Raw genomic sequence first — 15,230 nt, 5'->3', positions numbered from 1 at the left:
CCAATCTCACTCATCAACCAGAATGCTTCACGTACACTGTCCTAAACCAATCTCTAGCAAAAAAAAAAAAAAAAAATGGAAATATAAGGATTGGTTTAGGCTGCCCAAGATTCATCCCTGAATACCCAAAGCTGATCATAAATAATACTAACAGCCAGGAAGGATGGAGAGAGGGAGTCAGGAAATAAGTTTGGGGAAGCAAATGACAGAGCCCATTTTAAAGAAGTGGGATGTTCATTTGCCCTCTGAGTAAAAGGATTTGATAATAAAGACATGTTTCCTAATGGCCTGTTTGTATCCCTTACTAAGATCAACCCTGCAGAGTGCAGACATAAGTCATGATACTTACCCTCAAAAAGTGTCCCGTCTGGTGTAGAAGCACACTCAGTTCAACTACACAGGTACACATTTGGCACCAACTAGGTGTAGGAATTGATATTGATACAGTATCAATGCATCGTATTGTACATGCACAACTCAATAGCATTGATATTGGTATTGGTGGGGGAAGCTAAGTTAAGATCCACTGAAGGAAGTCTGAGCCTGCAAAGGGCTTACCCTCCAGTACGGGAGGTTTACACCAGGCAATATCCTACTTGTCAGGGCCTTAATACGCAAGGGTTAAGAGATTCCAAGGCAAAGAAAACATTTGAAAAGAGCTGTTTTTTTGAGTGCCTGCAGTGTTTAGGCATTGTGCGAAGGGCTTTTAATGTGCGATCCCATGAATTCTCACAAGAATGTTCTTATGTACGCATTATTATTTTCCCCCATTTTATAGATGAGGAAGAGAATTGCATGCTCGATTTTACACAGCTAATACATGCTTTGGCCAGAATTTGAACTCAGATCTCTCTGGCACTAAAGTCATGTGCTTAACCATCACTGCCTTCCTGTCCAGTTTTTTTTTTTTGTTGTTACTGCAGCTTTATTGAGACATAACTCACGTACCACACAATTTACCCATAAAAATGTACAATTCAATGCAGTTTTTTTTAGCATATTCAGAGAATTAGGCAACCATCACCACAATAAAGTTGAACATTTTCATCATTCCAAAAAGAAATCCTGTGCCCTTTTAGCAGTTTTTCCCATTTTGCCCCATTTCCCCCTGTTCTAGGCAACTATTAATCTACTTTCTGTCTCTATGGATTTGTCTATTCTTGGACATTGCGTATCAGTGGAATCATGCAAAATTTGGTCTTTGAGCCAGACTTGGTGGTGTATTCCTTTAATCTCAGCTGTTTGGAAAGCCAAAGTGGGAAGATCACTTGATCCCAGGTGTTTGAGGTTAGCCTGGGCAGCATAGTGAGACCCTATCTCTAGAAACAAACAAACAAGAAGACCACAACAATGAAAAACAAAACAAAATGTGATTATTTTTTGTGACTGGCTTCTTTTACTTAGCATAATGTTTTCAAGATTCACACCCAGCTGGGTATTTGAGAAGAGGCTTAATGGTGACTGGCTCTTGAAGGATTTTGTCAAGCAGATTGGAGGGAGGGGAGGACAGGAACAAAATAAGAGAACCCAGAGGGAGAAGGCAGTCTGAGGCATGGGCCAGAAAACTCCCAGCCCTGCTTTCCTATCAACCACGCCCCAGTCCCAGCAAGGTCAGCAAAGAGTTAAAATAAAACAAAGGCAAAGGTTAGAAATCTACTTACCAAAGTCAATCTGTTGCTTCCTTATTAACCTTCGCCTGGTGGGATTGAACTGGTGGTCGTTATTTCCTTACTTGTTTAATCATCACCACCCTTTCCCAACTGTCTCTGGGATTCTCCAAATGTTCCAGGAATTGGCAATGCATTAAAACAAGGAAGAAAGAGATGCATTTTGCCTTCCTCCAGTTAGTTGACCCCTCGCATTTCTTTCTTCCAGATCTGGGTTGAACCACCAGGCAAATATCCAGCAGTCAAGACATTTTGTCTTTTTTGAGCGATAGGAAAGCTACTAGCATTACCTAAGAATTCTGCAGACTATAGAATTACAGGCGTGTGCTCTCCTGTTATAGGTAGGGTCATCTGATTACTGCGGGGGTCCCTCATCTTTGTGTTTACAAAAAAAAAAAAACCAGAGGAGACAGAGTCTGAAGAACATATAATATCCAAGTTATCTTGGAAGGTTTTGTTGCTATTTCTGAGAAATCATCCTTTTGGGTGTGATCCATCCTAGAACGGCAGTAAGATTTGTAACAGGAATGTAACCTGCAGTGAAACAGCATCCGGGTATTCAGAGGTATTTACAAGTTAGCTTTAGCGGCCCCTGCTTTTTCGAATATAATATATGCTTATGAAAGAAAAAAGTTTGAACAGTAACATATATCATAATAGTGGATGCTTAAAAGGCAACAAAAAACTTAAGGTGTACTCAAACCCGCCAACTCTGCACAGCTTGGACGCTCTGGCGGAAGAGCAGCAGTCTTCCTTTAAGCGCTGCCTGTCACCATCTGGGGTGTCTGTGAAATGTAGGTGAAACTCCAGGACCACACTGTGTTTGCATGACGTGTATTTATCTGGGCCCAAAGGCTTCAGCATAAAGTACTTTGAATTTAACAATTTAATACATGTGGCATTTCTTTTCAAAAGTAACATTGGTCTTTTTAAATAAAAATAATTATGAAATAAAGCATTAACAAAATTGTTGTAAATGCAGAGAGGGGACAGGAGGACAAACAACGGGGCACATCTGTGTGGAGACAGAAGGCTGCTTTTAACAAAGTGGATCTTTAAAAATCACCTTCTCGTGTTGTTTTCTGACTGTCACCCGACAGTTTCTCATATTCGCTTGATTTTGAGTTAGCCATAGCCTTCAATCGTTTTTTTTTTTTTTTTTTTTTCTTTTTGCTTGCATCTATTCTTTTCGTTTCAGCATCTTATCCATCTACTGGCTCTCTTACGAGAAGAATCTGAACAGGTTTCTTCCTGTTGCATCTCTTCAAGCTCTGTACTAAAATTCGTTGTCTCCAGTGTTCACAAACTATTCTCTAGAGGCCTTGGCCAGGCCCAGCCCTGAAAATTCCCTGGGGGTCGGGCTGATTTCACAAAGCTCCGTCCCTTAGTCACAGGGTGGGTCTCGCTGGCGTGGCCCACCCCACCCTGAGTCCTCACATCACCAGCCATCAGGTGTGGTGAGAAGGGCCCATCATGAATGACAAAGACACTCCTGTCACTAGGGAATTCCAAGGGTTTAGGGGCTGGCTGGGGAGAAAGGCCAGAACTCTCTTTGAGTGGAGCCAAATTCTTTACTATTAATACACACACAGGAACAATGAATCCATCAAATTTTCATTCAGTTAGAAGATGTAGTCTGTTTGAAAATGCACTAAATTTTCTTAATTTCAAATTTTTCAAATCCAATCAAACTCCTGGTGAGCACATAACACATTTCTATCCACTGTCTTGTCAAATTCGGGTTTTGTTTTTTTTTAAGAGAGACTCTTGCTCTGTCACCCAGCCTGTGAAATGCAGTTGAGTGATCATAGCTCACTGCAATCTTGAACTCCTGGGCTCAAGCCATCCTCCTGCTTAGGCTCCAAGTCACTGGGATTACAGGTGTGCACCACCATGCCTGGCTCAAACTCATTTCTTTTTTTAATTTTGTTTTATTGCAGCATATTATGGGGGTACAGATGTTTAGGTTTTGTATATTGCCTTTGCTCCACCTGAGTCAGAGCTTCAAGCATGTCCATCCCCCAGACGGTGCACACCACACCCATTAAATTCATTCTAAAGAGATAGATTTAGTTTGGAGAAAGTAGCTGAGTCTTAATTCTTCAAATGTTCTCCATCCTGGTCAAAAAAAAATCTAGGGATACTCATGTGTGAGGAAGCCTGGTCTTAGCTTTCATCTAGATACTGTTTACTTCTACCTAAGCTGCTTTTTCTCCAATTTTTCTTTCTAAAACCACATTAGAAATATGAATTTTATTCACTCCATCTTATTTCTTCCTGGCATACTCAATACATTTCTGTTCACTGAATGAATACATTAAATAAATGACTGAAAGAATGATTAAATGTATGAGTTAATAAATACACAAAATAAAAATGTCGTATAGGAGAAGATCCCTCATTGGCATCAAGATTTAAAGAAGACTCTGGTGGATTGAGTTACTCGCTGCAATTCTTCACCCCTCCTCGTGTCCGCCCCCTCTGCCTGTAACTTTGAGGAGTGCCCACCAGAGGCAAAATGGACTTCCCTGTCCCTTGACTTTGGCTGGGTTATTCAACTCTCTTTGACCAATGAGATGTTAGCAGAAGAGAGGCAGGGGACTAAAAAAATGTGCCCAGTTGAACTTGCCCTCTTGTGCTTCTGTCATGGCTATGAAAAGAATATGCCTTGGTTGCTGCTGTGCCAGGAACAGATGTGAAGACCTGGCCCCGGGGTGCAGCTTAGCATCAAGATCACCAAGCTCTGCCTACACCTGCTTACCCACACGCACAAGTCATTGTGTTTCAAGCCACTGAGTTTTGGGTTGGGGTGGTTTGTTACACAGCACTACTATGGCAATCACTGACTAACAGAAGCGTCATTACAGAAACAACTGGACATCAGTTTTACCTGTGACACCAGAAGTCCATTTTCTCTTAGCTGGTTTATGATTTTCCTGCTTCTGCTAGTTCCAGCTCTTCCTTTCACCTTTTCCCTTCAAAGAAACATTATCTATACTTCTTCATCTCCCAAATATATTTGGAAGGATTGGGATTTCATATTTACTGTGTTCACACAGCGAGTGATTTCTGTAATGGGACAGTCTAATCACTGAGAGATACTATATATGCAGACATCAGATTCCACTAGGAAGACAGTCAATCACACAAACATACCGGTACTCAATGTGCATTTGCTGCTGTGTGCAAATGTGCCTATGTGTGTGTTTGAAAGAAGCCATCAGAGCTTGATGGACAGCAAAAGTGGTTCTAATCTCATAGGGCATTAACCCTCTTGAGGTTTTTGAAAATAATTTTTAATTTATTGTTTTAAAATTGTATTAATCAGAAAGTATTCTGTACTCTAAAGTAAAGCTCTGACAAAAAGAAAGAGAAAATAACGAAAATCAGGGAGTCACATGGAAAAGAGAAGATGACTAAACTATATACAAATTCATGACAGTTGTTTTCAAACTGGTCACACTCACAAGGATAATGCCTATCCTTTTCATTCTATTTTTCTAGACATTCCTTTTCACTGGGCTTCCTCGGGGAATCCTGAGGATTCCTTTTGGTTGGCAATAGCAGCAGCCCTTTTGGTTTTGGTTCTAATTCCTTCACCCCCAGGTATGGATGGTTTCTCTAGCGGGTCAGCTTCTCCAGTTGTGCTGTCTCTTCCTTCTGCAGCGGCTTCTATGCAGAAGACGGCATATGTGAACGCTGCAGCTCTTCTTGCAGAACATGCAAAGGAAATGCCACCAACTGCCACTCCTGTGAAGGAGACCTTGTCCTGCAGCAGGGAGTGTGCCAGAAAACCTGTTCCGAGAGGCACGTGGCTGTGCAGGGCGTGTGCCAGCCTTGCCCAGAGATGTGCCAGGAGTGCATCCACGAGAAAACATGCAAAGGTACAAGGCAGCATCCCAAGGGAGGGCGGGGCTCTGCTGAGCCACCCTGGCTGGAGGCCAGCTATCCCGGGGTGGGGTGTCCCAAGAGAACTGTGGGTACCGGTCTCTCTCCTTTTACCGAAATTTCTCTCCTCACCCTTACTGTCATTGAAGAAATTGAGGGTGAGATCCGTCCTTCTCATCATGGATTCTGCAAGCTAAGACAAACAAGAGCTCCCTTTTGCATGATTTCTTACACACACACACACACACACACACACACAAACATACACACACAGGTGTGCCAAGCACTATCCTCCTAGGTTCTAGAGATACAGATAAGAGCCCAAGGTTCCTGTGTTTTTGAGCGTAAAATCTTACAGATATTAAACAATAAAACAAAGAAGTAGCTAGAAAATTACAATTGTTATAAAGAATAAGAAAGAAAAGCTCAGACAACTGAGCTTAGACTCAGACTGAGATTAGCACTCTGACTTTGAACAGTTCCCCCCTTCCCGAGCCCTAGAATTATCTCCCAGGAAAAGGTGTCCACCTTCCCCTCTGAAATAAGACAGATGCATCTAACTGGTGTTGTCCTATCCAAGGTGTTCTCCTGGTGTGATCTAAGTGTTTTCCAGGATTCCCCCAAACAAGGAAAACGAGCACAAAATAAACTCAATATATTCTTCATACTGATTAGCCATTTATTCATTGTTCTACCCTATCAATCAATGAAAAAATCAACTAAGCCAACAATTCCTAGACTGCTTTCTATATTGAATAGGGTGTGAGGTGCTCAATCCAATTTTTAAAACTATTAATGCTCTCTGGGTTTTCCTAAGAATCCCTCCAGAATCTCAACCATCCCTGTCTGGCATAGCACTGCAATTTTTTCCACCTCCAAAGGGCAGGCCATTTCAGCACATAAATCCAGGACCATCTGATCAGGCCACCATGTGTGGCCATCTCCTCTCAAGGCAGGGCTTGTTAGACATCGAGGCTATGGCCTGGCGGCGTGGGAATGGGACAAGTGTACCCTGAGGTCAAACAAACCGAAGTGGTGAGGGCCAGGCTAGCCCGCTGCAAAAGCAATGAATTCCTTTCTCCTATGCCCCTGGGGATAACTTGCTGCTTCCTCCTGCCCCCAGAGTGCCTGCCTGAGTTCTTCCTGCACAACGACATGTGCCAGCAGTCCTGTCCCCAACGCTTCTATGAGGACTCACGCCGCTGTCTCCCCTGTCATGAAGACTGTCTGAAGTGCCATGGCCCCAAAGCTGATGACTGTCAGCTCTGTGCTAGTGATTCCTTGGTCCTCTACAACGGGCTGTGCTTGAACGAGTGTCCAGCAGGAACTTATTATGAAAAACAGACTAATGATTGCAAAGGTAAAGACTTTCAGGGTATGTGGCCGGGCATGGCATCCCAGGGAGCCTAATGAGATGGGTTTCTGCCCAGACAAAACAGGCTTTGGGGTTTTCACAGCTCCAGCCTCACAGCTGTCATCTCACCTTTTACCCTCCCACTCAAGGAAGCGTGTTTTGAATTGGTTCTAATTAATTTTTTAAATGAATCACTCATAAGCTTTGATCATGCAAGCTTTATTAGTAAGACATCATGTGGAGCTGTAACCATATCAGGTTCCTTGCCTGATGATGTGCAGGAAGCCAATACATCGATATAACGAGCTGCAGCAGAGAAAGAGGGTTAATCATAAGGCAGCCAAGCAAGGAGACAGGAAGACATCTCCAATCTGCCTCCCAGAGGAGTTTGGGACTAGGAATTTTAAGGGGTCAGGATGAGCAGGGGGCCAAGGCGTGGGGATCATTGATTGGGGGAAATCATGGGATGGGGAGGTGAATGACTATATGCTCGTGCTGATTTGGTTCTCCTGTGGGGGTCTGCAAACTAGTTGGAATTCAGGATCTGAAAAATGTCTTAAGCAATTATTAAACAGAATCCTTACAATTCTAACATCAGAGATCCTATCTATAGGAACGATGGGGTTGCAAAGGTCAGTATTTAGTGCTACATGACTTTCGGTTAGTAAGCAGCTATGAGGTAGTGGGCCAAAGTGCAGTCAGATAAGTGCTTGATTATAACTGGTAGGGAGGGTGGAAAAAAATTATTATAACTATGTTTCTATCCAGAGCCTGGCAAGTAATTCTTTTTAACCCTGTAAGGACAATTTCAGACCATCCTCACACCAGTGGCTAAGAACTACTGGTCAAAAGGAATTCTCAGGTTGATGCTGTGGCTCACACCTGTAATCTCAGCAATTTGGGAAGCTGAGGCTGGAGGACTACTTAAGGCCAGGAGTTCGAGATCAGCCTGGACAACAGAGCTAAGCTCTGTCTCTAGAAAAAATAAAAAAGAATTCTCATGTGAAGATTTACAACAGAGATGATGAGCCTTCAAAAGTCACCCCAAGTGGGAGATTTTTCTTAAAATGTCAAGCCATTATAAGTTTATAGCGCAAGAAAACTGTGCCAAGGAGGACTTGCTGGGTCTCCTCTGTCTCCCTCCATTGTCTGCCCTACCCCCGCCCCAAAGCTCTGCTCCTTCCTCCTCCTCATCTCCTGTTCGGAGGCCCCCAGTCCGTCTCCCACTAGGCACTTCAGTCCCAACACATTGGAGAAAGGCTCTGCTGTTATCCACGCCTCCTTGTATTTTAACTGGGTGTAAATTGTTTGCCTCTTATTATTTACCAGAGAATAGAAAGATGAAATAAATTGTGCATGACTAGAGGAATTCTCAAGCAAATGAACGAAGAGTTCTGGGGGAGAGGGGTTTTGCCAGAGCCCCAGGATCCGTGGCAATGGGGCAGCCAGAGATACTTCAGCCCCTGCGTTTCCACCCAGCAGGCGTGAGGGGGAGACCCCGAGGCAGTCCCCCTAACAGCCTTTCATGGAGAAGCCTTGGGCCACCCACACCCTGGGACACAGGGGGGTGGTTTTGGTAGAAGAGGAGGACTCGCCTCCCTCCTGGAGGCTTTCTGCTCAGCCTTGGGATCTGGATATGCCACTTTCTGTGCTTTATGTAGAGCACTATTTAGTGTCAGTGCCCACCTGCCTGCTTGTGACAGAGCGCGGACGTCAAGGTGGGCGGCTGTGCCTGCCTGCAGAGGAGGCGGGAGTCAGCACGTGGGGCAGCTATGGAACCCGGGGCCGGCTGCAAGGAGACGTTGAAGACGCAGCCAAGGCCCGCGGCGCCATCTTGACCCTGCCGTACTAGGGCAGGCACGGAGGCTCCTCTTCTGGCCTTTCTCGGCTGTTCAGTAATCGAAGTAATTTACGACACAGAGAGCTTTATGGGTCTCAAAGTGCGTTTTATCTGATTTACTTATCCCTTTGAGAAAGGCCCCTGGTCATCCATTAGAATCACCTGAGCACATGTACTCTTCCAGGCCTGGGCAACATCAGGGAGTGATACAGGCAGAATCTCGCCTTTGCGGAGCTCACATTCTTTCAGGGAAGTCAGACGCTGCAGTTGTTAAGTCAAGAGAAGGGAACCAGGAAGATGGGCAAGATGGAGTTGAAACTTGAGAGATGTCCCAAAAGATATTGCTGAGAGAGGGAGGAAGCAGACCACGTATATATGTCTGGGAGAAGAGAATTCTAGGCAGAGAGAATGGCAACTGCTAAAACCCAGAGATGGGAGTGAGTTGTTATTTTATTTGTCTAACAAACATATTTATTGAGTGCCTATGATATGCCAGGCCCTCTCATTGGCACCGTGCATTCAAAAATAAATACAAAATTGGCCTTGTCTGTCAATGGGCAACTATAATACATTGCAACAGCTGCAGTATTAGCGAGAAGCCCAGGGCATTTAGGAGGTGAGTGGAGGACCATAGCAACAGGCACTGTGACGGCTGGAAAGCCACTTTCCAGCACGTGGAACTGTGCTGCTGCTGCATTGCTTGTTCTTATCTTGTTGCAGCTTGGGGCATCATAGTGAGCCTTTCTGATATTTCTGAGGTGGCTGCTGCAGAAGGCACTTTCTGGGTATTACAGAGAAAGTAAACAGCCATTTTCTCTCATTTCGCAACAAGAATGTTCGACCCCAGAGCCCAAGGGCTGTCCCCAAATCATGGCCCCACACCCTTGGATAGAAATCTCTGGAAGACATGTGGAAGGAACGTGAACACCCTTTCTAGGGGCGCCCTGGCCCTCCCTGTCTCACTCTCTGTTTGCTCCCCCACCACGCCCACAGATTGCCCAGAGTCCTGCTCCACCTGCTCCTCGGCTGGGACCTGCACCGCCTGTCGGGAAGGCCTGAGGCTGAACGGCCTCGGGGACTGCGTGGCTAAGGGGGACTGCACCCGCTCCGAGTACTGGGATGAAAAGGCTCGTGCCTGCAAGCCCTGCCACACTCGGTGCTTCCGCTGCACGGGGCCTGCCAAGGACCAGTGTCACACTTGCCAGAGGAAGACCCTTCTTCTCAGTGAGTTGCCTCTGTGAGGAGGGCTTTGTATTTCCCTCGCTCGGGGAAACCACCTTGCACAGGGCCTAGTGTCTCGTAGATACGGGCTTTTTCTTTTTTAATTTTTGCTTTGTGTTTGGGAAATTGTTAAGCCTACAGAAAAGATACAAGTGTGAGAATGGTATGAAGAACAGCACACATAGGCCCTCTACTCATTTCACCTACTGCTAATCTTTGACCCCATTTCTTTCTTTTTTTCTGAGACAGAGTATCATTTTGTTGCCCAGGCTAGAATGCCATGGCGTCAGCCTAGCTCACAGCAACCTCAAACTCCTGGGCTCAAGCAATCCTTCTGCCTCAGCCTCCCAAGAAGCTAGGACTACAGGCATGCACACCATGCCCAGCTAATTTTTTTCTACGTATTTTTAGTTGGCCAATTAATTTCTTTCTATTTTTTAGTAGAGATGGGGTCTCACTCTTGCTCAGGCTGGTTTTGAACTCCTGACCTTGAGCGATCCGCTCACCTCTGCCTCCCAGAGTGCTAGGATTACAGGCGTGAGCCACCGCGCCCGCCCGGCCCTGTTGATGAATTAATCTTCTTGAACAACATGTGGTACATGTTGGCCATGTGCCACAAGTTTGTCCACCTCCCGCAGATCAGGACTGAAGGTTCTTGCTCTTATGAGGTGACACCCTCAGGTTCTGAGGGATACCATGATTAGGGCTGGAAACAAGTGTGGGAAAAAGAAAACGAAACAAAACTCAACTAAACTGAAAGATAAAGCTGTAGGAGAGAAAAGAAAGAGATGGACATGGTGAAGACCAGGAACATTGGCACTTTTCTCTCTGGCCAGTAGAACAGACTTGGGATGCCAGACACTCTAAGTAGAAATGCATAGCAAGCTTTCCCTCCTCTTGTTGAGCAAGGACACCAGTGCCCTGCTGAGACACAGGGATGCCTACCCTCATGCCACTCCTGATCACGCCGCCATAGAACTACCCTCATGCCACTCCCGATCACGCCACCATAGAACTACCCTCATGCCACTCCTGATCACGCCACCATAGAACTACCCTCATGCCACTCCTGATCACGCCACCATAGAACTACCCTCATGCCACTCCTGATCACGCCACCATAGAACTACCCTCATGCCACTCCTGATCACGCCACCATAGAACTACCCTCATGCCACTCCTGATCACGCCACCATAGAACTACCCTCATGCCACTCCTGATCACGCCACCATAGAACTACCCTCATGCCACTCCTGATCGCGCCACCATAGAACTACCCTCATGCCACTCCTGATCGCGCCACCATAGAACTACCCTCATGCCACTCCCGATCACGCCACCATAGAACTACCCTCATGCCACTCCCGATCACGCCACCATAGAACTACCCTCATGCCACTCCTGATCGCGCCACCATAGAACTACCCTCATGCCACTCCTGATCACGCCACCATAGAACTACCCTCATGCCACTCCTGATCACGCCGCCATAGAACTACCCTCATGCCACTCCTGATCACGCCGCCATAGAACTACCCTCATGCCACTCCTGATCACGCCGCCATAGAACTACCCTCATGCCACTCCTGATCACGCCGCCATAGAACTACCCTCATGCCACTCCTGATCACGCCGCCATAGAACTACCCTCATGCCACTCCTGATCACGCCACCATAGAAAACACTCAAGGATACCCATCTTCTCCATCCATCCATCTTCACTCCTGGTACACAGGTCTCAGTGACTCTCCTTCCCAGCAGTTGTTCCTTCATGAAAACCTTTCCTCCAACCACATGGATATAATCCCACCCCCACCCCTCTCCCACCCCACCTCCCCACCTTCCCCCCAACACCAGGACTTTTGTCCTAATTGTCTCCAATCTAGAGTGCCACCAGTGGTCACCTCAGATGCCTTCATAGAGAGAGGAAGACATCTCGTCACTGCAAAGTGGGCTTCCCTTACACTGGGCATGCAAGTTAGGCGAGAAGTGAGACTTCGGCGCTGGCGTGTGACACGACGCAGAGCTGTAGTTCCCAAGGGCTGGGCACAGGATTTGCTCAGGCCTGGTCTTCTCACATTCTCCCCACCCTGCCAACCCCACCACAGCACCAGGGTCAGGCTAATTACAAACTAGATAATTTTTTGGAGGTTGTGGTAGACTGAATAAAGGCTCCCCCTGGAGATGTCCTATCCTAATTCATGGATCCTACAAATATATTACCTTACATAGTAAAAGGGACTTTGCAGTTGTGCTTTAATTAAGGATCTTGGCAGGGGGAGAGCATCATGGATTATGCAGGTGGGCCCAGTGTAATTAATCACTGGGGGGACTGATAAGAGAGCAGCAAGCGGAGCAGCAATAGTAGTAGAAGGTGACGTGACCAGCCGCAGAGAGACAGAGAGAGATGGTGTGCTGCTCCTTTGAAGATGAAGGGGTAGGGGTGGCATGAGCCAAGGAATGCAGGTGGAAAAGGCCAGGAGACAGATTGTCCCCTGGAGCCTCTAGAAAGAACAGAAAGCCTTGTGGATCCATTTTGGACTTCCGACCTCCAGAACAGTAAAATAATAAATGTGTGTTGTTTCAAGCCACCAAGTTGGTGGTAATTTGTTAAGGCAGCTATAGGCAAATACTACAGAGGGAGGTGTCTTTCCTTTAGGGGGTGGGCTTCCCTCTAGTGAACCAGCTCCATTGGCTGCACAACGACCCGGACTGTAGTTTCTGTTCTACCCACCACGGCGAGTCCGCCCTGACTTCTGTTTCCTTTGAACTCCTGATGGCCTTAGGACTTTCATCTTAGTTCCCAAGCATATCCACCAGCCCAAGGGGACGTTGTCCCCTTCCTCCCGCACCCCCCTCGCCCCGCCATGGTACAAAGTGGGGAGAACACAGCGGGGGGTTTGGAAGGCCTGCGTCACGGCTGATGTCCAGACAGACTCTTTTCCTCCCGTGACAGACACCACCTGCGTGGAGGACTGCCCAGAGGGCTACTACGCCGACGAGGACAGCCACCGCTGTGGCCCCTGCCACAGCTCTTGCAGGACGTGTGAAGGGAGACACAGCAGGCAGTGCGGCTCCTGCCGACCGGGCTGGCTCCAGCTGGGAAAAGAGTGCCTGCTCCAGTGCAGAGACGGGTAAAGCGCTCGGCACATGCTCCCCCTTCGAGTTCCACAGCCACTCCTAACGGCAACCCATTTTGCAGATGAGGAAACTAAGGCTAAGAATACTTAGGTTCTTTTTCTTTTGGCTTTAGGATTTGTTCTGATTCAGATTTAACATTTCAGGTCTCACTGGGTGTGTATGAGGAGAGCCGTGCATGTGGAACGTTGATTTACAAAGGGAAGAACTTCAGTGAACATCTCCATTTATATCCGTTAATTCTCCAACCTGTCATGTCCCCACATATCCACAAATTACAGAGTTTGTTATCATAACCAATCTAGACACACTTGATATATCCTAAAAGCATTTCGCAGATAAGGACTCTGTTATTTTTCTGCTAGGAAGAACTATTAGAGTGTCTATTAGAAGGTCTGGTTACCAGCATATTTGGAAGAGGATTTAACTGGGTCATCTCTTTTTCCCCCTGGGCATCCCCAATAAAGAGACAGGTTGATTGTAAGCCTGTTGTGGACCCCTCCTTCCCGGTCAGTAACCTAGACCACGGAGAGCTTCCAGAGATTCCAGACCTGAATCAAAGAGCTATAACCTTCGACCTTCCCTAAATGCTTTTGCCAAAATTGACATGTCTCTTCAGTCCTATTGCAATTACTGCTTGTTTCATTCATTTTATTTTATTATATGTTTTAAAGTTCTATTTATTTTAGAGACAGGATCTTGCTCTGTGGCCAAGGTCAGAGTACAGTGGCGTCATCATAGCTCACTGCAACTTCGAACACCTGGGCTCAAGTGATCCTCCTGTCTCAGCCTCCCGAGTACCTGGAACTACAGGTGCTCACCAGGAAGTTTGGCTAATTTTTTTTTCCTCTTTTTTTTTGCTAGGGACAAGGTCTTCCATGTTGTTTCATTCATTTTAGTGCTATATATTGCCTTCCACCTTGATTTAACTCATCGATTCATTCACTCATTTATTTAATACATTTAATGGCAAGTGCCTTGTATATATGAATAAGATGAGTAAGACAAAGACTTTGATCTTTAGGAGCCTATTCATATTCTTTTTTTATTTTTTTCTTTGATGCCATGGGCTAGAGTGCCGTGGCATCAGCCTAGCTCACAGTAACCTAAAACTCCTGGGCTCAAGTCATCCTACTGCCTCAGTCTCCCCAGTACTGGGGCTACAGGCATGTGCCACCATGCCCAGCTAATTTTTTTCTATGTATTTTTAGTTGGCCAATTATTTTCTTTCTATTTATAGTAGAGACGGGGTCTCCCTCTTGCAGAAGCTGGTTTCGAACTCCTGACCTTGAGCGATCCGCCCGCCTCAGCCTCCCAGAGTGCTAGGATTATAGGTGTGAGCCACCATGCCTACTGGCCACTATTCTTTTTTTTTTTTTTTTTTTTAGGACAGAGTCTCACTCTGTTGCCCAGGCTAGAGTGCCATGGCATCAGCCTAGCTCATAGCAACCTCAAACTCCTGGGCTCAAGTGATCCTCCTGCCTCAGCCTCCCGAGTAGCTGGGACTACAGGCATGCGCCATCATGCCCGGATAATTTTTTTCTATGTATTTTTAGTTGTCCAATTAATTTATTTCTATTTTTAGTAGAGACGGGGTCTTACTCTTGCTCAGGCTGGTTTCGAACTCCTAACCTTGAGCCATCCAGAGAGCTAGGATTACAGGCATGAGCCACTGCGCCTGGCCACTATTCTTATTCTTATATGTCTCCTCCCAAGAAAATTATAAACTTCTGGAGGAAAAACACCTCTCACTTTTCACATATGCCATTGTAACACTCAGCACAGAGCCACACACATTAGCAGCTCTTGGAAAACACCAGCCACATCAATGAATAAAGAAAAGCTCTGCCAGACAAGAGTGGGGACGGGGACAGCAGGCTTAGCCTTTCAGCTTCACCCTAATAAGTGTCTGGAATGATCTGGATCCCATCATCTTCAAATCGAGTAGTTAAATACCAGCAAGCACACACAAAAAAGGAGATAATCCTGTGGTCTAAATAGAATGCAGGCGATGGAATTCAAAACACAATCATTCCACAGTGTGTGAAGTTGCCCATAAGAGGCTGAGGAGACACACAGGTTGCCATCCCTCTCTCTAATGGGGAAGAAATGGAGTATTAA

General features: G+C 46.1%; 1 protein-coding gene across 1 annotated transcript in view; it reads left to right on the top strand.

Moving 5' to 3' along the window:
- Positions 1-15,230, top strand: part of PCSK5 (proprotein convertase subtilisin/kexin type 5) — a 427,474-nt gene that overhangs the window by 386,976 nt on the left and 25,268 nt on the right. Inside the window, exons 31-34 of the mRNA XM_012759779.2 lie at positions 5,334-5,551; positions 6,679-6,915; positions 9,743-9,973; positions 12,928-13,105. Of these exons, the coding sequence (XP_012615233.2) occupies positions 5,334-5,551; positions 6,679-6,915; positions 9,743-9,973; positions 12,928-13,105 (864 nt within the window). The remainder of the gene's footprint in view (positions 1-5,333; positions 5,552-6,678; positions 6,916-9,742; positions 9,974-12,927; positions 13,106-15,230) is intronic.

Source organism: Microcebus murinus, chromosome 12, assembly GCF_040939455.1.
Source record: "Microcebus murinus isolate Inina chromosome 12, M.murinus_Inina_mat1.0, whole genome shotgun sequence".
NCBI classification, from domain to species: domain Eukaryota; kingdom Metazoa; phylum Chordata; class Mammalia; order Primates; family Cheirogaleidae; genus Microcebus; species Microcebus murinus.
Note: the sequence above shows the minus strand (reverse complement) of the source record. Positions and strands in the feature narration are given on the sequence as shown.